Source organism: Bactrocera neohumeralis, chromosome 5 (assembly GCF_024586455.1).
Source record: "Bactrocera neohumeralis isolate Rockhampton chromosome 5, APGP_CSIRO_Bneo_wtdbg2-racon-allhic-juicebox.fasta_v2, whole genome shotgun sequence".
In the NCBI taxonomy this organism is placed as follows: domain Eukaryota; kingdom Metazoa; phylum Arthropoda; class Insecta; order Diptera; family Tephritidae; genus Bactrocera; species Bactrocera neohumeralis.
Window position 1 is genome coordinate 78,695,851 of NC_065922.1, and position 22,799 is coordinate 78,718,649.

The window sequence follows — 22,799 nt, forward strand, 5'->3', positions numbered from 1 at the left end:
AAATTTCATTAGTAAGCAATACGATTACATAGCATACGAAGACATACCAAAGTACATAGTACACCACAAGCATATAATTACATAGAAATACTTGTAAAATATTATCATCAGACACTCATGTAGTTTAAACAATGTAGCTTAATTGATTATATAAATATTTATAGATACATCTCTTCGTTCAAAGTGTATTAATAGTCATTAGTAAGTGAGTAAGTGATTTTCATTTACAGTAATGCATTACAACTTCTATCAGCGCAAGAAAGGGCTGAACATATAGAGTTACTAAAAAAGCAAAAAAAATATTGCAATTGAAATTGAAGAAATTTATGAATGAGAATAAATAAAACAAAATATGATTCTTTGAATAAAAACGCTTGTGAATTTATTTCGACGTTTTGAGTGTTGTGCTTTAGTTTTCGCTGCTGTTACACTTTACATGCCTCTTCGTTTACGTTTTCATTTTAATTTACAATTTATACTTCCTAACAAGCCTCCACCTTGGTGCAACTTCCCAAAGCAAAATAAACTAATTGACTATTTCAAAACTGAGAATTCGGCAGTATTTCCACTTCCTTAACAATATTTTCATTAAACATATTTTTTTAAATTAAAACTAAACCTTTCTACATAAAATAAATTAATGAATCAGGCACTGCAAACATCAAGAAGCCAAAAAATTATCTATATAAAATTGAAAGTTGTGATGGACTCCATTTCAAAAAATTATTACAAAAACAAAGCATTTCTTGCGCAGAAATACCTTTCTCGTTCCTTTTTTGATTTCGGTCGCCGCTGCTTGAATCGATATTGAACAATATTGCTATGAGCACAAGGCAGATCTATCGAAACTCTTCTAACTCCTAAACATTATTTGTTACAAGCGTTTTTAATCAAAGATTATCCAGTCGAGAATGTGACACATTTGTCCTATATTTGTAAATATTTAGAGCTTAATTAGTTTGCTCAAATTTTTTTTATTAATTTCAAATGCAATAATTTTCACCTACAGTTCAGTAGAAACAATTTGAGTTTTTTTAACGTTTTCTTTGTAAAGTAGTTATTTTGCACGAAAGTTAAATGAGACCATCACAATTTTCCATTTTATAACAAAAATATTAATCTCAATGAAATCGAGTTTGTTTCTTAAGTCTTTTGAATATGAGCGCAAGTAGAGTCGCTCAGTGGTTCGAGGCGAAAGTGTAGCAATCTATTGGGCATCGAGTAAATTAACTCCTTAATTCCCCACTGCCCCTCTACATTTCACTTCTCAATTACTATGCCTCCATGTGTGTATGTATTTGTATTCTTCACACAGCAGAAACGTCATTCTAACGCATCGGAGCAAATAGAAATGTTAATCGATGAAAAGTGTCGCATCCTAAACAAGACTGGCACTTCCAAGTCGAATGCTCTTCATCTTGCCAACTGGATGAAAGGTCAGCTGGACAAACAACAGGAGCAAGCGCGACTGGCAGCGCAGCGTTCACGCGAGAACATCAGTCATGAAGAGGAGCACTTACTCTATCCGGAGAATGATCAAGATGAGCGTATAACCTTTTGGACAAGGCAGCAGCTTGAGAAGCGCACCAAAGAACTAAATTTGGCCAAGGAAAATGGTAGTATGAAGGCCCGGCCGAATTTCGGCGGCAAACGTTTAAGTGGCGTGGAAGAGCTTAGCATGAGTGATGCCTACTCAGAGAACGTGAGTCAGTTGAGTCAATCTCACAGCACCACTTCTGGTAGTCAGGTAAGTCTCGTTTGACTTTTGCTAGTTCATCAAGTTCTTGCTTAGGTGTGCACATCATTGATGCTTTCATTTTTCATGCATATTACCTCAACTCATTGCCAGATCACCGTACGCTCTAGTCCCATTGTGCTTGATAAGCTAGCAGTCTGCCGTCATTGTCATAAGAATTGCCAACAAGCCGCTTTGGGTCTTCAACAGTCAATGTCACCCGCTATGTCCGCCTTACACGCGCAACGCTCGGCCATTGGCGCAATGATCGCCGAAGGTAGTGTAGGTGGTGGTAGTGGCAGCGGACTGGTGTGTACGTCACTGAAGGTTCAACATAGCCAGTCGTCACCCAATCGCTGCTGCAGACTCAATGGGAATGCTAGTCAGGCTGGCAGCTCCACTAGCATATCATCGAGTACTATCACGGGCGATCAGCCCAGCGAACACTCATCCAAGGTAGTGGCTAGCAGTAGTAAACGGGAGACCGGTGATACCGAAAGTGATGTGGCTCAATTAATAACTGACGATCTTTCGCAATCAGAGGCTACGGACGACAGCATCGGTGGAATACCCAGTAGCAGCAGCGGAGTCGCCGGTGTCGATGAAATACAACGCCGACTCACCGACAGCTTCAGTAAATTACGAATTCTAGACGAACGACGTGAGGCTAAAGGTTTGGATGTCAAGCCTGGACCACAGCCTATGCCTCGAATACAGGACCCACAACATATTCAACAGACGGTATTTATGAATGGATATTGTTTATCGAGCTCATCTAGCGGTGATAGAGACAATGAAAAGAAAGCAGCTGGCGACAAAAAACCACAACCACAGCCAAGAACATACCGAGTTACATTACAAACTGCTACGAAGGAAACAGCAAAGGAAGCCGCCGACAAACAGGTGAAAACCATTGTTACCATTACAGAAACAGCGCAAATAATCCGTACACAAGAGCAGGATCGAATGCAGGAGCAGGAAAGCGCGCATTTTGTGGATACGAGTCGCACTACAACGAAAAGCCCAAAGTCTCCACATATGCCTGTCATATTAAAATCTCCTAAGTCACCTGGCGCACCGGCCTCAGCGGCTCGGTTCATAGCATGCAATTGTCAATGCACACCCGCTGATTTTCAAAATACCACACTCAGTCCCGATGAGGTGGAACAGCAGACTTGCAAACTGATCGATTCACCAAAGCAGTCACCTCAAATGCCACGTCAACTGCAGTTGCAGGGATCAGCGAATAGCATAATAACTGAAAAGACGCACAAGGTCTGCAAGTGCATTTGCGGTGACCAATCATTGGTTACAGCAAAGAATGAGCACTCATCATTCCCATTTAACGGTTTATCGGCGAGACAATTTGATATAAAACTCACACCCACTACTCCGCTGCCAACACCAACGTCTACATCAGCACCAGCACGCCCGTCCGCCTCCATGCCCACCAGCAACTTCGTGCCCACTATCGCTGTTGTACCACCCACGCCTGAGGCGTTGCTTACAATGACCTCGACGAATGTTTGGGATAATAGCGGAACAAATTTAACAACTAGCACAACAACTCAGCTGCAGCTGAACAACACACCCGGCCAGGCGGTTATTGAAAATATTCCAGAGGACTCTTGCGATGAATCGCCCCTAGACGAAGAACCGCCCTATCGTCCGATGAATAATGCCCTACGGCGCTACGGCACTATGTCCAGCCTGGAGAAACTGCCCTCAGATGATCGGATGGACGGCGACTTAGACGAATTAGAAAATGATGATGATAAAAGCGAAGTGCCTGGCGATACTGAAGAAGATGATGATGATCTGGATGATAAAGCACGTGCCGATACGGTAGACAATATGTGTGAAACCAGCAAGTCTAGCGTATACAGCAACGAAGTGGTGGCTGGCGGTTCATGTGTACTAGTGGGTGGTGTCTGGACAAGTCGAGCAAGCGGACTGGTGGGCGGCAACAAAATGTCGTTTTTCGAGGAATCACGAGCATTTATCGATAAATATTTAGGAAGGTGGAATCAAGAACAAACGACTTCCTCACCTGCTGCCACTACTTCCGAAACAGACGAACAAGTCGACGAATGCACCTCGGGTGCCACATCGGGCGAGGAAGTGTGGGGAACACCAACAAGTGGTGGAGACAATGACGATATGCATCTAGTAAACTCGGAAAATACATACTCAGTAAGAAAGTAAAAACAAGTGGGTGAAGCATATTCTAATACTACTTTCCACTATTTCTCATTTTTAGTCGCCTACCAAGTCAAGCAATTCACTAAATGATGACGACGATACCGAGCTAATGATGGACGAACTACTTATGGCGCCACCAATGACTGCAAGCACCATTCGAGGACTATTGCCACGGTAAGTTCTAACGCGTAATTTATGCTTTCAATTAGTTGCAGATATACTGTATTAAAAAGATGGACTTATATACATAGATAATAAATTTATTTGCTATAAGGGTTTATTCATAATATTTGTGTAGTTTCATTAGTGCTACTCGTACTGTGGATATAAATCGGATTTGAAAGTAAATAAAAAGTATTGTATTCAAGACACGCATCAAATACTTTTTTATTCTTACATGTAAACGTATAAAACTAAAAAAAAAAAAAAAGTAACGTAACAAATAGTTGGGATATAGTCACACCTTAATTTTTGCGATATTTAGGTTCAACTAGAACATATATGTATGTATATTATGTATAAATGTTTGGAAAAAAAATGTCAGCCGGATTTCAAATATAGCTCATATTCGGTGTAGAGATACGAGTACAATATCATTTGATATAGATTTTTATAACAATTGCATTATTTAAATACAATTAGAAGTTTACTCTTAGTATATCAGAATGATCACTAGTTTGTAAATCTCATTGTAATCTCTGTTATAATTTACTTCATCAAATCATTTGAAATTCATCATTTAAAAATCAAACAAAAATTCCATTCATCAATGCTGTAGACGTCGCTTAGAGCCACTTTTTGAGGAGGAGACTGAGAGCGATGAAGAAAAGACCCAGCAGGAAAGTGAAGATGTTAAAAAGGTGGGTCAGCTTTTTGCGTTTGCATGTATAGTTTCAATATAGAAATCAAGAAGTTGTATCAATTTTCTTATATGTATATGTAAATATTGTGCGTTTTGTTGAATCACAAGCTCACAGCTTCAAATATTTCCGAACATTTTGTAATTTATATTTAGTAGTGAACTAATAACAGTTATCGACATTTACTATTAATTGCCGTTAGAAATATTTTATTTATTTTTTATATTGTATAATCGAATCACGTTTTATCGTATGTCTTGTTCGCTTTTATTCGATTCTTATATTCTTTTCTTCATTACATCTATTTCTTTTCATACTACATCAACTTCATGCTTTCTGTTGCCCATTGGTGTATGCACTCATGTTGCCATTTGCCATTTTATCATTGCGCCACTACTCAATATCTTTATGTATGTATGAACGTATGTATGTGTATGTGTTTTGGTCTTCTAGAAAGTCGTAGTGCGGCTAGTGAAGCTCTAGCACAACTTGCAACATTGTCAATTCATACAAATCAAGAAATGACAATTGCTCTACGCCAATTTTACAAATACAAAATACAAATTAATTGCTTATAACAACAACTATAAATCCATCAAATTACATGCTCATAAACAAAAAGTTACAACAAACAACAGCAACCATTATTACCTTCTACTAACAATCAAAAAATAGACAAAACACAAAAACTCTTCTTGGAATGTGTTTGGACATAGTATAGTACATAAACCTTAACGGACAGCTAACTCCAAAAGTGTTAGGAATTAAAAATCTTTCAATTTGCTGACACCAGTACGTGTATTAAAGAAATACAAACAGACAATCCAAAATAGTAACATTCGCTGACATATTGTTTATGTTAAACATTCATCGAAAATTCCGTGGAAACTAATCACTAATTCCCACACTATCATCGTCATTCCATTGGCGGTCTTTGCGAGTCGCAATAACACTCGTCCACCAACAGTCCACGACTCTCCAGAACCAACTACACACCCACCAACCACAACAAACTTATAGTACGCTATAAACCAGAATTGATTAGTTGAATTCTATTCCCAACAATTGGTAGGGGGAAACAACGACAAATGGCCACTATTTAAAGGATTCAGCTGGAAGCTCAAGCGACGAGGATCTCTCGATCGAGAAGAGCTACGAATTGGAGCTGGAGGAGGAGAACGTGAACCCAACGCCATACGCCCCGAAGGCACAACATATACATGGTCATATTCCACCGCCGACGTCAATTCCGACGAGCTGGGAGCAGGCGTTCGCGCAATCCCAACTTCCTCTTATGGCCAGCAAGGTAGCTCTGCCAGTCGGTGTTCTGAAGGCCTCATCTTGCGAGTACCTACTCGAACAGCGTACAATGGTCCCACTGCGTACAACCAGCATAACCAGCAGTCCACCAACAGTGAGAGCCAATTCGGCAACACCAATGAAAGCAACAACTCTGCCATCGGCGAAAGTAGAAGTGGAATTGGGGGCGGCGTCACAGCAGACTGTCACGATGGAAGTGGAGATGAAAGCGACGATGAGGAGTACTACTACTATGATGATGACGACGACGCGGACGATCAAGACGCCACCGTCGCCACGGAATCAACCTCCTTCATCGATTTCTACAACAATCAACAGCGCGAGCGCCAGTACCGTGAAAAGCAGTTGCAACAACGGCAGTGGGAGTACCCAAACTACATCCACAACAACTGTACGACCGGCGAAATTCGTACCACCGCCACCTCCACCGCGCCGACTATTACTAACACAAACAAATTTGCAGACAAGTGGCATGGACATGCCGAAGGCGGTAAGCACTGATTCAACCAACTTCACACTATAGTTTCATAGAAAACCGTAAATGTATGTTTCTTTTCAACAGCCAGTACCACCTCAACGAAGTTCTGGCGCTTCTGCTGACGTTGGCTACTCAGCGGATGTAAGCACCGCCGGCGAAAGTACAAATGCAACGCGCGCAGCCGCTATGCCTATCACAAAAGTAGCACCGTCGGCAGCGATGGGGAAGGGGACAGCGAACCAGAAAGCAGCCGGTGGCAATCTGCGTTCTGCTGTCGCCGCAGCCGTTGTACCAAAGCGGGTGTCTTCAACGATAATAGAGACATCACTGCTGGGATCAGGCACCAGCAAGGCAGCCTCCACATTATCAACAACAGTTTCGAAGACGACGAAGGAGTCATTGCAGGAGGAGCGACAACAACAAACGCATCCGTTCCAGAAAATCCCAACCGAAGTAGTGACGAAATCAACGGTAACACAATGCGGCAACGAAAGTTCAAAATCGGACGTTGTCCCAGCGCCCATTGGTTCGGGCTTAAGTCCGCGTCTAGAAATGCGATTGGCACTCAATCACGACATTCTCGGCGACGAAGACTTAATTTGTTACGATCCTGGTCCGGATCTAACAAGAATATTGGGGTACAGAAAAAACATTTATTGATTGTAAAGTTAGAATAATTTTTAATAATATTTCTCTTTAGGCACGACCTATCCACATTTCAGCGACGGACGGGTCGCGATTTATTGAGTCGTTCAGCAACGAATCGCGTTCAGCCAAAAGAGGCTGTCATATCGTTCTCTCAACAGCGAAACTCGAAGATGGACACTCCGACTGTGAACCGACGTCCACGTCCGACTTACGGCAACGTCAGCACTTCTCTAACGACAGGTTTGGTTGGTGGCGCACGCGTCGGCGGCGCTCCACAACCCCTGCTTCCAAATCGAAATACATGGAGCAATTCTGTATCTGCGGATCAGAACAGCGGCGTCTACGCAAGAGGCGACGAAAACAGCAAAAACTACAATTACAGCAGCGACGAGAGCAAATTAAGCGATCTCGAAATCTTAGCGAGACGCGAGAAGACATATTGCATGTCTCAATTGAAGAGTGGCTCACGAGTCAAGACGAAGACGACGGCGACGGCTACAACAACCACAATGGCAATGGAAACAATGGCGGTGGCGATGAACAGAGATTCCTTGACAAGTCCTCAAGCGACGAGGAAGAGTACTTCTTCGATGGGCATGGAGATTGAATCTGCTAATGTGCGATCACGTAAGATCGGGCGTGATGAGAGTGCGTTGATTGAAGCGGGCAAAGGATCTCGACTGTAAGTAGTAAGCCCACAATAGTGTAGATTTTGAGAACGCTACTGAATGAGTATACATTTCCTCTTTAGAATTAACTTCATAAAACGACGCAACTCGGAAAGCCCGACTTCTCCGAACTGTTCTCAGAGCTCACTAAGTGAATCTAACGCAAGTGGTACACCAGTCCATCGTCTCGCGGTACAAATGTCACCACGAAAAGATAATGTAAAACAAACCCTATGGTAAAAAATTTCCTTTAAAATAATTGTTCTATTTTCCATTGTAGGATAAACCTTCGCTAAATCGCCGTCTATGGAAGCAGATCACTAAACGACGGCGTGCCAATTCTGTCTCGGAAGTAGTTGCCAGCTAATTTTACACACATATGTCGTCGTGGGTGATGAACGCAAGAGCTATTCGCACGATTCCACCGCTACACGTCCCGGGCTAAATATATGCTATTTCCCTAGTGGTAGATACCTTTTCCAAAGCGACCTCTATAGACTTAAAAAAAAAAAGCGAAATAATCGAGAAAGCAAAGTATTGGAATATTTTTTGTAGAACGTAAGCGTAGTTGTTGTTGTAATTCCGTAGGAAAGGTTAATTCTGGCGAGGAACTGCTTTAGTTTAAACAAGTTGACTTATCGAAAAAATAGTGGTACAATGTTCGGATATTTGTAGAGTATTAAGCGTATTTTGATAGATTTGTAAGCTTCAGAAATGGAGTTAGCGAAGACAGAGCATAAGCAAGCGATCGGTAACGTAAACATATTATACAGAAATGACCAATTAAATCGGCGTTAGGAAAATTTTAAATTCGGAATATTTTATTAAGCAAAGCACAGGTTATTTTCGGTGCACTTAACAATAAATCTCGGGTGTGTGAGTGCGTGTAAATCCGACAAGTTGTACATGCGGTTTTAGGTATTTTTTAATAAAGTTTGGGCGTTCTACTTATATACGATTATGCACGTAGAAAACAAATAAACAGTAGATATGTAACTTTGTCCAATTTAATGCAAATCGGTCCATTTATTTGCGCTTCTTGTGCAGTGATAACACGCTTGTCCATAATTTATTGCACATGCACATACGTCACTAAAAGACTCAGCAACTTCCTGCCACTGAAGGTTTAAATAAAGACGAAAGTAGTAAACGAAAGTTTACATATAAACGGAAACTTACAGATAAGATAATTTAACTTAATCTCATATAACATTTTATGCTGTTTACTGATTTTTGGCCTTAGGCGCTGTGAAGCAAACTTTGGTTGGAATATTCATGAAAATAGTAATGTCATCTACTTCGGTAATAAAGTATTTGCAATAATTTGTAGTTGAGGCTTTTTATGCAGTTTAGGGTTTTCATTGAGCTTTCATAAGTTTGCAGAATGCCAGCAGTGTAATGAAAATAGAAAAATTGTCACAGTCAGCTTCGATAATTAAACAATTAGGAAAGGGTCTTTAATAACTTTAAGCTAATAGTTTTCGCACCTTTCCGGCGAACACGGCGGCTTAATACGGTATTATTAGCTACACGCCAAGTTGTGGAAAGATCAAAGAAGCTGATCAAACATGACATTTTATTATTAATGATATTCGAATGCAATTGAAACACATTACAAATTCAAATTACTTTAATTAATAAATGCAGAGAAGTACTCGGACGTTCATGCGAATTTTTAAATTAAAACAAAAAAGAAAATTAACAAAAACTCAAGTTTAAGCTTTAATGAAAAAATCAGTAAAAACAAAATATTTCAAATTTATTAGGTATTTTGAATACATAACTGCATTGATATTGAATTAATTCAAATTTTACGGTATTTGAAATTAAAAAGAGTCCACGAATGAAAAAACTAAAAACATAGCTATAAAAACAGTACAACTGTTTATTATGAATAAATAACTATATGTAGAGGTAAGAGAAGAATAATCCATAAAAATATTTAAGAGAAAATCATATTGCTGTAATCAAAATGGATATTTTTTTTATTAGAAAACTTCGGTAATGATAATATTTGCAAGCAATTCTTTAACATTGTGAAATTTTTAAATCATTCCTTAATTGGAAGCACTTAAATTCTTTACAGAATAGATGTTATGTAGCAAGTTGGTGGAGAGTTTTTGGTATTTTTACTGTTTAGCACTTTGTTCGTGTGAGTGTCTTTAGTAAATTTATGATCAAGTATAATATTTCGCAATATATAAGATTAACATACATATGTATCTAATGAAAATTTTACTTTATTAATATATTAATAATTATTGAATATGTATACATATTTAATAATCAAACAAGCAAAAATAAAGTGTAACTAATTGAAGAAAAAATCAGTTCGATTTAAGCTTTGTTTGCACTTCAATTAAGCAACAGACATATAACAAAAACTGTGCAACGTACTCGTAAATGCAGCGCTTCCAATGAACTCTTGTTCTCTCCCTTCCAATGAGTGCTCTCTAAGAAGTAGAGAAATGTCAAAAAGCTGACAAGCAACCAAAACACAAACACCTGTCTCTTAGCTGCAACGCAGTTATGTGGGATACATACATACGTATGTATGCACAACCAAGCATGACTTACCAATCTAAACACGCACACAAGCATTAGTGCAGGCATCAATGAATTTACTGACAAGGTCATGTTTATGCAAAATTCTTATCGGTACAGTTTACTGACTGCACCCAGCTGCTAGAGTAAAAATATTGAGCGGAATGGAACGGCAACAAAAATTATTTGTTTTACTTTCACAATAATATTGGGTAATCGAAAAAGTCTTTTCGTATTTTGTCAATAGATGTCGTTGCAGTCGTATATCTCCTGCGCTACCAATCACGTGCTGTCATACCATATAGTGTTCGAAAGGTGAGATTTTAAGCTTCATTTAACCAAAACAAAAATTCGGGGTAGTTGAAAAAAAGGCAAAGCTGTTCAAAAATGAGTGAAAATAATTAAGAAATTCGCTATATTTCGAAATTTTTATATAAAACAGGGAACAATGCCACGCAAGCGACCAATGAAATTTGTGAAGTTTATGGAGATGATGCTGTAAGAATACCCAATATACATATGTATGAAAGATTGAAACAATGGCTGATATTTTGAATTGATGCAGTCGCATCCAGCTGATATACAAAGCAAGTCATAATTCCCATAAATACTCAAATATCTGCTTAACGTCTACGACTGTATGCAAACGTATACTAACAGCTGTTTACATTCGTCTCTCTGTAGAAAAGCGTAAGCTGAATATTTCCAGCCAAAAGAGACTAAACAGAGAAACGAGTTTCGTTTAAGAGAGTGACTACATTTACAAGCACTACAAAGTTGAGCGTGATCACTGAACAGCTGTTTCAACACACACATACTACTACTACACTCGGAAAGCAGCTTGTAATTAGACTGCACGTTCGGCACTTCTAGTTGAAAGCTCAGCAACTGAACTCCCCAAAAGCACTGCTCTTGTCCTATGATCAGCACGGCGTTCATATTACGAGCAGCAAGTCGTAGTTGGGTTTTCGAACGGATTTCAGTTTTCGAACGAGTGTCACGTTATACGGTTGGTAGGCTATGTTGTCTGACATTGTACGCTTTCTTGGTCACAGTGTTTACTACGTTCAACAAGAAAAGCAGTAGCAGTATAGGCAATCGTTAAGCAATTTATGCAACAAACGCGATCGTATGCGGTCAAATCTGTTTTTATTCAACCGATCTTTGGTGGATGGACACTTGAAGCTGAAAAAGTGTGTGTAAAATATTGTTACAATAGCAAGCTTTGCCTTTACAAAATTTACTCCGTGCTTTTTCTACATGCGAAATCGACATTTGTTTAAACATTCAAATCACCATAAACCCACTTCAGGTTTAATCACAAGTGCAGCTGCGATTATGTGAAAATGTGAAATCAAATGAAAGATACAAATTTAAGCCAAATATAAATTGAGACAAGTGTGAAAGGCAAAGAAATATGGTGCAAATCAGCAAACGGAATTCTTTTGGGCTACGCTTGCGGGCGCCAACGGACGCGGGACGACAATTTGTATGAGTGAATTTGCTAAATTTGCTTTTGCTAAATTCGCACTGGTCTACTTCTGTGATTTATGTGCAGCATTTTGCTTCAATCTCTGCAATCAAAGGCAAAAAATAAAAATGAGAATTGCAAAATATGTAAACACTTCGGATTCGGTTGCGAAAGTTAAAAATGTGCATAGTTAAATCATATACCTGAACTTGGAAACTTCATTTCAGGCGTTAATAGCTAATTAAACTGACCGAAAAGAGGCAATACAAGCCGCATTTTAAACAACAATTCAATTTATTTTAATTTTTCTTTTTATTTATTCATTTGTTTTTGTTATTCTTGTAGTGTACAAAATTATAATACTTTTACTTAAAAAGCAATTATTTTTAGCGTATACGTTGCTTTTTATGGCGAAAACGTCAGCAAGAATTGCTAAACACACAAACTGACTGACGTTGTGCTGATAAACAGTATGCGCTAAAAATACGAGTATATTTCCACTTTACTCAGACACCGTAAATAACAACTGCGGTGCATACGATTTGTAAAAGGGTGTATAGGTTTCTATAGTATAGTGCTTTGTAATTCATGCGGTTATAATATCACTGAAGTCCAAACGACTTTATAATAAAAAATCTAATTAATTTCAGTGAAAAAGTATCACAACTAAATCAAACAGCAAATTAACTGCAAATAATTAGTTTGCAATTTTAAAGTTGTTTCAGCAATAGTCAGTTGAATAAGTGGACAGACTGTCATCCAGTCATTCAGCGAATCGTTCAGTTTTGTGCGGAAAATTGCAATTGGATACTTTTCCCTTTTTCGCGTTATTTTTCACTTTAGTATCTGCATCATTTTACAGTATGTGTAAGTGTATATAAGTATATGTACATATATGCATATGTATACATAAGTGCATTTATGTAAGCGCTGACGACAACCGAGTGAAATTCGCATCGTATTACTGAGTGGCTTTGGAGGCAGACGCGCTGCCATGCAACCACACCTGTCAGCTGACTAAAAGCAGAAACACTAATTACAGCAGGAAATATAGTTTTAACTTCACCTAATTTGGGATATACTGCCCAGCAGTATTGCGGACAACTTGTCGAAAGCGCGCATTTTAAACGTTTGGATGTTCGGTGAGTATGCTTAAAAATGGAAAATACTCGTAGTAGGTTCAAACTCATCGGAAACGCAAGATAAAATAACAAACATTAAGCGAAAAATGTTTTACGGGCGATCTGAGATCATGAAAAGGGAAGTGGAGGGGTGTGTTTAAATTTTGAAGGGTTAAAAACGGTATATTTCGATTTGCAGCAAAACTACGACTGCTATAAAAAAAGTTACATGCCATTTTCGTGGCACAATTTTACTTTCACAATTTCATCATGGAGCAATACAATTTATGTAAAAACGCAATTCCCTCTCTCATGACAAAGCAGAAGCACAACTTCCTGTGACACAAGGACTGTTTAGCTGGATTTTATCGCAATTTAAATTTAGCATCGCTAATGTTGCATTTAATCATGGCAACAACAAAACGCATACCAATTATACCAATTGGAAGTAACTAGACGAACATATGTACATATATATTTATATATAAAATGGGTATACAATATAGCAACAACACAAAATCACTTGAAACTCAAGTAAAGCGCCGTAATTAGTAGTGGGGTGGTGGCAAGGGAAGCTGTAGTAGCGTGTCAGTAGTGAATGCTCAAAATTGTAGATGCTTTTAGCGCACTTTATCCCCTCAACTGCTCCCCGATAGCAGCTACTTTGGATTGGACTGTTGGATTTTGCGCAGCTGCCGTTTGCTTTTCCACATGCTCCGCTTCCAAACAGGCAACTCTAATTCATATCATTATGTGAATTTTATGTCACACGTGACAGCAAGGCTGTCGGCAAGACAGGCAGACAGCGCAATAGGCGCACGGCCGCACATACAAGCCACCAGAGGGTTGCGCGAAAATGTGTTGTCTACAAAGACGTTCAGACAGTGATATGTATTGTTTGAGAAAAAAGCTGCGCAATTTCCTTTGTACACAACGAAAGCTCCGTTTTCTAAGTTCTGTTGCCACACGAACTTAATTTATTGCGAGCTGTCAATCGCCACACAAAATACGCGCGCATTACTTTAAAGTCTGCCTGTATTACAGCATTTGTATGCGTATGTATGCATAGCCCTGAGTATGACAAAAGCTGAACAGCTGTACTCGAAGATACTTTAAGCTCGGCAGGATGTATTTAGGGGTTCTTCGCTGCGTCTTGTTTTTATTATACCTGCTTAGAAATAACCGATTTTTAACTTTGTGTGTACATAATAATTTTGGTGTGAGTTCCAAAAAAGCAGTGAAACGAAAATGTATGAGGAAAGAGAAATTTCTACTTATTCAAAGGTTTACTTCACGATTGGGTGTGTTCAAGATTTTTTCTTAGATTACAAACTTTCCTGTTACCGAAAAAACGGACTATAATTGTGCGACTTGCTCTACTGCAATCAACGAAAAATGTTGGGTGCCACATAAACTTGACAAACACCCGAAATGTACACATGCGCAAATACAGCATTGCATTTATCAGCGATAAACAACAGAGCTTTTGCAGAGGCAGAGACAACAGGCGCCGTTAACTTTGTTGGTGCAGCTGAAAACGATGCATATTGGTAATGTGTTAGTGGCGACTTAAACCTGCTGCCTAGTCACAACCCGCAGTGTCGGAGCATGTCGGAGCATGCCGGACCTGATATTGCACCATGTTGCACGGGCATACCGTTGGTCAACTGCTGCGGCTTTAACGCGAATGAATATAAAGCAAGCACCAAAAAAAATAAATTCGTGATGTATTCGCAAATGAAACTCAGCGCACAAAGGAATTAATGCATTGTTACACTATTACGGTTTCTACCGAAACTTTTTGCTCTAGGCTTTACTTCGTCTTGTCAATATATTTTTTTTTGCGGTGGCAATTGCCTTGAAAAGCGCTGGCTACCTCAACGTGTTGCTACTGCAACCGTCAAATATATACATACTTGCACAAGCCAATGTATGCTTGCGTTGGCTATTTCAGCGAGGAATTTCTGCTGGTTTTGCATTCTCAAATCTTTCAATTTTGCACATTCTTTCAGCAGCCTCACAGCAGCCGCCTAAACAGTTAAACTCAAAATACAATGCTGCGGTCCGTAACTTGTTTACCGTTTTATTCTGAATTCAATGAGCCAGCAACTTTAGAAGTTCCATAAAAAAAAGCACACACACACACATGTTGAACTATATGCAAGTGTGTAAACATGTTTATGCAAAACAACGTGAACCAGCAAATGAATGGACAGCACAGACAAGGTCTATAAAAATGCAGCTAGTCACCGTGCTGCCAAGTTGCCAGACCGTCGCAGCTCCCACCGGACCGTTCGGTCTGCAGCGCCCAGCTGGCTACCTGGTCGCTCAAGCTGCTATTATTGCACTGCCGCTGCGGTATTTTGCTAAGCGCAACCATTAAGCGTTAATTGATTTGAGGTGCTTAACCAACAGCTTTCTTATTTTTTCGCATTAGAAATATAACGAGCAAAATAAACCGAAACATCAAACAGCTGCAAGAACTCAGCTAACTCAATTTGATTTCTGCAGTATTTCGAGCGTTGAGTTGGCGACAGCTCCATTCCACTTGGTCTATGTATATGAGGGGCGAGCTACTGCAACAGCATCGACGAAATTGTAATTGCCAATGGCTGGCTAAAACCAATTTTGTTGATATTTATTGCACCTCAGGCAAATATGCGAATTACAGTAATTGCAGTAGTTGAACTATTCAAGAACGGCGACTAAACGTATTATTTACAGTTCGTTCCCATGATTAACGGCTTTCTGACACAAAACATAATATTGTGTTCAAGTTCATTCAGGAAAAAGTTATGCAAAAGGCTTTGCTTTATTAAAAGTACATATGTACATATGTATGTATTTTTGTGTAATTTGGAAGCAACTGCTGAAAGGGCTATCAATATCACCAAAATACATCATAAAACCTTTACTATCAACGAGTTCCCCAAAAATGAAAGCAAGCTGTTGGCCTCAAAGAACTAGACGAGCTGTAAACAGAAAATCAAATTCAAAATTGGCAAAAAAAATAGTCAAAAAGGATATCGCCGAACCATAGTGTTTGAGCCATATAAAACGATCTTGAAATTTGATTCGTGTCAGTCCATACATATGTACATATATGTATATGCAAGTTCTCATAACTTTTTGCAAACAGAAATAAAGCGGTTTTACGATACAATCGCTATTCAGAAAAAAAATATTTAGCACGCGCCGGAAAGTGCCGAAAATCCCATTCATAACAACTTCGAAATATTTTCGAAAGGAAAACAAAAAAAAATCTGTCTGAAAGAGCTTGTACACTTGCCACTGCAATCGGTAGATTGGCCCACAAACAGGTGATCGCTTTAAAACAACAACTCACTTTTATATTTCTGTATTCCTTTTTTGCATCTTGTTTGTGTCTGTTGGAGCAACAGCAGGTCAGTAATAGAAACTCGTTTATAAATATACCATACCAATTCGATTCGTTGTACATGCTGTTGTTGTTACCGCGTGGCATGCAGGTGTGTTCAGCAAGTGAGTGACCATAATAACAACAAATCAGCCTGTCACATAACTAAATTGTTGACCCACAAATGCTGCAACCATTAGCAAAATGCCAGCGAATCGCCGAAAAATGCTCGTAAAATAAAATAACAGTAAATTTAGCACAACATAAAATACCTGAATGATAAAATAATACAGAAATTTCATGCCGAATTATGCGAACCGAAAAACAATTATATACACCCCAAAGCATTAATTATTGCCATGAGTGGAGTGTACGGTAGCAAGCAAATTTAATTAAAAATTATATTTATCAAAATATTAAGACCTTGCCAAAATTTAAGACAGTCGGAAAGCACAAATCAAGTACCATTACTTACTTGGTGCTTCCCCGCTGGCTTTGAGCTTCTAAATGGTTTGTGCTTCTATCATTGAGTCAATGCTAATCCTCTCCATCCATTCCATCATTTACACATTCAGCCGCTGAAGCACTCACCCGTGCAATGCAACGGCGCTGCAAGCCTTCAAGCAGTCAATTGCATTTTATGACTAAAACAAATAGTTTACGGACGAACTGGGGCCACATCTTAGGTGCTCGAGAGCCTCTTAACCCAGATAACAAAAATCAGATAATTGATGTGATTCAATACAAGCACACCGAAGCGTGTACCCACTTACAAGTGTGCATGTACAAACAACGAAACACGACTAAGATCTTCTATGTAAAACACAGATATACAATAAATAGGGCTAAAGTCTGGGCTACAATCAATTGATGTTTTATCACGCTTATTGCTAATATTCGGTTTAATTTTGCAGAAGATCCGACTCGTCAGCAACCATTTGCGTCTATCGGGTTTCTACAGGAGGAATTTTTGGCTGTTTCAGCTGAGCACTTTTCATTTTTTCGCTGGAAGTTGCTGCTAAGCCATAGCCAAGCTCCGCCGGCCTCGGCCAACACTACGAAAAACTTTTATAGTTATTTATTTGTAATTCGCTTTTTATTTATTTATTGTTGCTGTTCTGCGTTGGGGTGTGATGAATATTGTAAAATTGCTGATGGAAGCGCAAAAATTAATTAAGCAAAAGCAGAAGTAAAAACAAAACACGAACGGCTCGATTTTTATGCGCACGCTGACCTACTGATTTCTCGCTTCGGTGCTCACAAAGTGTACGTGTTGTTGTTTATACATACGTAGACTTACTGTTTGCAGCACTCGCACGGAAACAAGCTTTTGTTGTAAATTTTGTTTGCATTCTTGGCCGTTTTTAAGCCTCTTCTCTTTTCTCTCCTCCTCCGCCAATTTTCCTTCCACAAGCTTTTCGGCCTTTCTATTTTTTCTCTTCTCACGCGCGCTGCAGCTTTTGTTATAACTATTTTGTACTTTTATATGTATTTTTTGACCACCTCAATATGACCGGTTTTCTGTTTTTCTTTTGGGAAGTGATTATTAATTTTTCCTCGAGCGTAATGGCTGCAATTAGTTTCAGTAAAAGTGGATCATAGCGCCGTAAACGATCGAACCACACAAACCGGCCCGGCCATAGGTGTGAGTAGCAATTGTTGTGCGAGTGCAAGTGCGGCTGCGCACAATGGAAAGTGCCGGAAAATGTACGAACTGTTACAAATAATTGTAATCAGACTGATAATAAAACACTTGACTCGCTTGAGCAGGCAAACTACTATTGCTTGTGGGCTCTAAGCACTTATGATGACTTGCACGACATTATGCAACAGCTGAGCGGCGCAATGAGCACTAAAGATAATTGCTGCAACAACTTGAATAGAGATTTTAAAATCAGATGTTGTGTCACTAATAAAATACAGTGTCCACTCACAGCATACAGGGATAGCTCTTAGGTCGCCGCACTCACTCTCGGCAGTAGAAGTTAACGAACCCGTTGGAGGAAATTACATGCACCTACAAATGTAGAAACATACTTTCTAACACGAAGAACAGTGGCAGTGATTCAGACAGCAACTATCACCACAGTTGCATAACGAGCTTGCTGGCTTGGCGTTAAGTCGAAGTATTGCAAGAATGACGCTGTGGCAGTGGAAATGGCAAAAACGCCAGCAACATGGAAAGTGTAAGATAAGGCGCAAAGAGAGCTACTGTATTTAATTACAGTATTAACACCCATACACAACAAAAAAAAACATTGGCAATTACACAAGAAAGGCACAAACAAACGGCAATAGGCTTATGTAAAAAGCGATAACAACAGCATGCGGAAGAACACGTTAATAACAGCCAGATGTAAAGCCAAGACCGATTCCACTTCCAGTTACAGCGCCAATGAGTACCAATAACAACACCAGCGGCAGAGGCAGAAGACACGCTAAGCTTGGCTTTAACAGTGGCAGTGCCAGGTGGAATTTTGATATCTGCAATCTACGCTACACAAAACAAAAACGCTAGACTTTGATCTATCGTGTGTGCGCTTTGCGGCAATTGGCCTTACTAAATGAAACACAGAGAGCAAGGCAATTCATTTTTCGTAGCGAGCCGAGATTCATATGTATACTAGAAACATACCAATACTCAAGGGAAGATATGACGCATATGCACATAAATATGTACATATTAACTTCGTATATCATACACCGGCAGCCACACCATGGAAATTTAACTACGACCGCAGTCACAACTACAATTATACTGCTGACACTCATCAGCAACTTCCAGCGTTACCCTCTCGACCTACCGGCCCCACACTGCAAGCGTATGAAGAAATTTCCGGCGGTAATTTATAGAGTCTGACACAAACTCTACTTTTCAGTTCATGATTCACAAATGTTTGACTGCTTCCGAAATGTTTGATTTTTTTGAGATTTTTATGTGGTTTCTAGATGGTTGCTAGTGCCCTTGTTTTTGTAATCCTAACGGAAATCTGTATACATTTGTGTGTATTTTTACAGCCTGACTTACGCAAGGTTTGCGTCAGATAGTGGAGTAGCCAGTACGTCATTTAGTAGCGAATAAGCGGCATTATCGAATTTCCACTGTAGTTACCTTTTAGAATCGGGTATTTTAACTTCGTTTAGCACGTAGATTATTCGTAACTAAATAAAGTTCATTGGCTTTAGCTGAGATGTCGTAAATTTGAACGATATATCATTAGTGTCCAAAACATCACTTCTTCTAATACATTTCTTAGTGAAATAAGTTAAAACAGGCAAAACAAGTTTTCAAAAACGTTAAACACATTGATTACAATACGAAATTCTGCTTTCAAGATACCAGCGAAAATGCTAATAATACCTGTATGCTACGTATAAAAGCTACCTTTCATTCTAACTAAGCACGAAAGACTTAAAGAAGCACGCAATATTTACACTAGGTCATTAACAAAACAGATGGCAGGTTATTATAATTTAGCTTACTTTTTGCGGGATTCGAAAGCGAGGCGAATCGTTTTAGCCGATCATAAAAGGCAAGCTGCGGCAAATAAAGGATGCAATACCAAAATAAATTAATTGCAGAATTGAAGAATCCAGTTATAACTTTGTACACTAAAACAGATTGGCCCCAAATTACGCTGTACAAAAATGTTCGAAAGTTAAAAAGTAAAACTCAGATGACCCAATGGTATGAGTGGTTCGGATTATTAAAGTGTTTTTGAATGAAGTATTTAAGGAAAGTTTCCCACCCTTCATTTCACCTGATGGACTGATTTATAACAGCTGCGCAAACGCGGAAACCTCTTCGATCTTATGAAAAAAATCCAATCAAATACAAAAGCTTGTTGAAAATGGATTGCGATACGTCATATAGAGCATTGTATGCTGCCACTTAGTACTTCGCATTACTTGATTGGCGCATTGAGGGCATTCAGCGCATGCGCAACTCAGTTAAGTGCCGCAAAGCGAACGTATACGCCATACAAAACTAATAAAAACATTAATATTTTGAAAACAGCATTTGCGTGCATTAACACATATGTACATGTGTGAGTTTGTATGCGTATGAGTGTTTGCCAGGGTAGCCAAGTGAGTATGTAATAATATAATCGAGGGCAATATGCAGCACTGAACTGCAATGAACTTTGTACGCCTTCTGATGTGTTTTCTATGTTTATTGTTGTTTTGCTGTCGTGTAGATTGAGCAAGAAGTAACTGCAGCACCGTGCAACAGTAGAAAGAGAAAGGTTGAACCAAACGTTCAATATCTTGAATAAATACACATTGTACATACGCACACATTCACGTGCTTTGTAGTATTTATTAGTCGCTTTATAGTTATTTTTTATGGATTTAGTTCACAATTGGTGCTAATCACTTTTGGCCGTCGCACTAAAAAATTATGAGCAATTTTAATGGCTGAAATGAATAAATGCAAAAACAAATAATGCCACCACAACTAAGGCACATACACATACATATATGCATACATAGAGAGGTGTACATAAAAATCAGGCACACAAGTCTAAAATTAAGAACGAAATAAAGTGAAAGACCTTGGGTGAAAGAACGGCCGAAGTCATTAAATCCAACAACCAAACCGGAAAATAACATTAGACAGAAAGCACACCAGCAAGATCGCACACTAATGCATACCATACACACATACACACAGATTCACACCACTGCAATGCAGCCACCAGTTGCTGTGATTTTATCGCCAAATTACAAAGCTGTGGAATTTACTTATAACTCATTTCTTGAATTAGTTTTCTTTGAATTATGGTAATGCGGTTTTATTTTTTGTTGGACATTTCAATTAAATTCCACACAAAGCGGAAAAGCGCTCGGTTGCTCATCAGCCAACATCTTTCCTCAGTACCCGGCTCTGAGCTCCTTATAATCCCAATGGCAATATTAATAAAAGCCACAGATAAAGCAACAAAAATAACCGCAGTACAATAGTAATTGCAGTTAGAGATTGTGCCTGAGGCCACCTCGCGTTTGGTTTATCTTAACAACATCAAATTAAGACCTCTGGTCACAATTACGGATTGCAGCAGCCAACACGGCAGCGTCAGTTGCTTGCGAAAATTAGCAAACAGCGAAAAAACAAAAACTCACACACGCGAATACTCAAATAGACAGTATCAAAGTGAATGCTAAAGTAGCAGCACTAAAGACTACCATATAGCCGGTTTTAGAATAGCGATAGCGAGAGAATCATATTCAGTGGAAACAATGGCGTCAAGAGGCGTCTAGGCAGCGTGGAATAGTTGTCGTTCTAGTCGACACGGATGGCGAACGTTGACTGCCATCATTTGCAATTACTGAGCGTCATTAATCAGGGCCAAAAAGCACTTAAGCTGAAAGTAGAACCAGCGGCATTAGCAACAACAATAGTAGATTCAACTTTGTGGAAGATTGATGAAGAAGTCACCAACACGAAAGAATTCTACAAAAATAATTCCGATAAACTCGTTGCATAACCACCAGATGCCAGAGAAGGCGCTTGCTTGTAGGAACCGCCGAGTTTTGATATCCGCTACACAAGTATGTATATACATACAGCTATATACAGGGTTTGTCCGGAAAGAAAGAACCGAGGTGCATGCTGCTTGGATCCCCTTTGTTTTCTAAAAATGCTTGGCTTTCATCGGCCTTTTCAGACAAGGAAACCAAAAAGTCCGGAGGGCCACATCTGGGCTGTATGGCGGCTGCGAAAGCGTTGGGATGCCGGCCTTGGTTAGGTAGCTGTTCGCAAGAAAGACGGTGTGAGCCGGGGCGTTATCGAAATGCAACTTCCAATCGGCTGCGATGTCTTGTCGGACCCGATTGACCATTCTTTTGAGTCTCTTGAGGACTTCCACGTAAAATTTGGCGTTGACGGTTTGTCCAGGAGGAACAAATTCATGGTGGACGATGCCTTTGATGTGAAAAAAGACAATGAGCATGGTTTTCACTTTGGATTTGCTCATTCTTCTCTTTTTTGAGCGTGTGCCATTCGAAAGATTGCCTCTTTGCGTAAGGATCATACTCAAAGAACCACGAGTCGTCACCTGTGATTACGTTATTCAAAAATTGGATTTCAACACCTCTGCTTAAGGTGCGCGCTGGCTCCGAAGTACAGTAGCGGCGAAAGAAAATCAGTCCTATTACCATCCGCACTTTCACACCGAGACGGTAATTAAAAATTGCTGCTACTTTTCCTTCTGCGTGATCTGTTTTAAACTGCGGCTTTCGTCGAACCCACTATGGGTACTTCCACATAGTGGGTAACAACATCGATAATACGGTAGATAACAAACGGCGAGGAGGCGCCGCAAAGGTAGTACTAGCCAAACGCACCAATGAACACAAGTTCAGCGACCCAAAA

General features: G+C 39.4%; 2 protein-coding genes across 10 annotated transcripts in view; both read left to right on the forward strand.

Moving 5' to 3' along the window:
* The window catches only part of LOC126760265 (serine-rich adhesin for platelets-like), a 38,818-nt gene extending 28,577 nt beyond the window's left edge, over positions 1-10,241 (forward strand). For 3 of the 7 annotated variants that reach the window (XM_050475761.1, XM_050475764.1, XM_050475763.1), the window contains exons 7-15: positions 1,316-1,747; positions 1,850-3,928; positions 3,996-4,111; positions 4,716-4,797; positions 5,870-6,607; positions 6,680-7,233; positions 7,296-7,925; positions 7,995-8,130; positions 8,192-10,241. In XM_050475761.1, coding sequence (XP_050331718.1) covers positions 1,316-1,747; positions 1,850-3,928; positions 3,996-4,111; positions 4,716-4,797; positions 5,870-6,607; positions 6,680-7,233; positions 7,296-7,925; positions 7,995-8,130; positions 8,192-8,278 — 4,854 coding nt within the window. In that variant the 3' untranslated portion in view covers positions 8,279-10,241. Of the gene's footprint in view, positions 1-1,315; positions 1,748-1,849; positions 3,929-3,995; positions 4,112-4,715; positions 4,802-5,869; positions 6,608-6,679; positions 7,234-7,295; positions 7,933-7,994; positions 8,131-8,191 lie in introns of those variants that run through there. The other 4 variants (XM_050475766.1, XM_050475765.1, XM_050475767.1 and 1 more) reach the window with 4 other exon arrangements.
* A 1,160-nt stretch (positions 10,242-11,401) lies between these two features.
* The window catches only part of LOC126760267 (mucin-17), a 46,433-nt gene continuing 35,035 nt past the window's right edge, over positions 11,402-22,799 (forward strand). The window contains exons 1-2 of one of the 3 annotated variants that reach the window (XM_050475773.1): positions 11,402-11,464; positions 12,577-13,068. The gene's annotated coding sequence lies outside the window, so the exon portion shown is untranslated. Of the gene's footprint in view, positions 11,651-12,285; positions 13,069-22,799 lie in introns of those variants that run through there. The other 2 variants (XM_050475772.1, XM_050475774.1) reach the window with 2 other exon arrangements.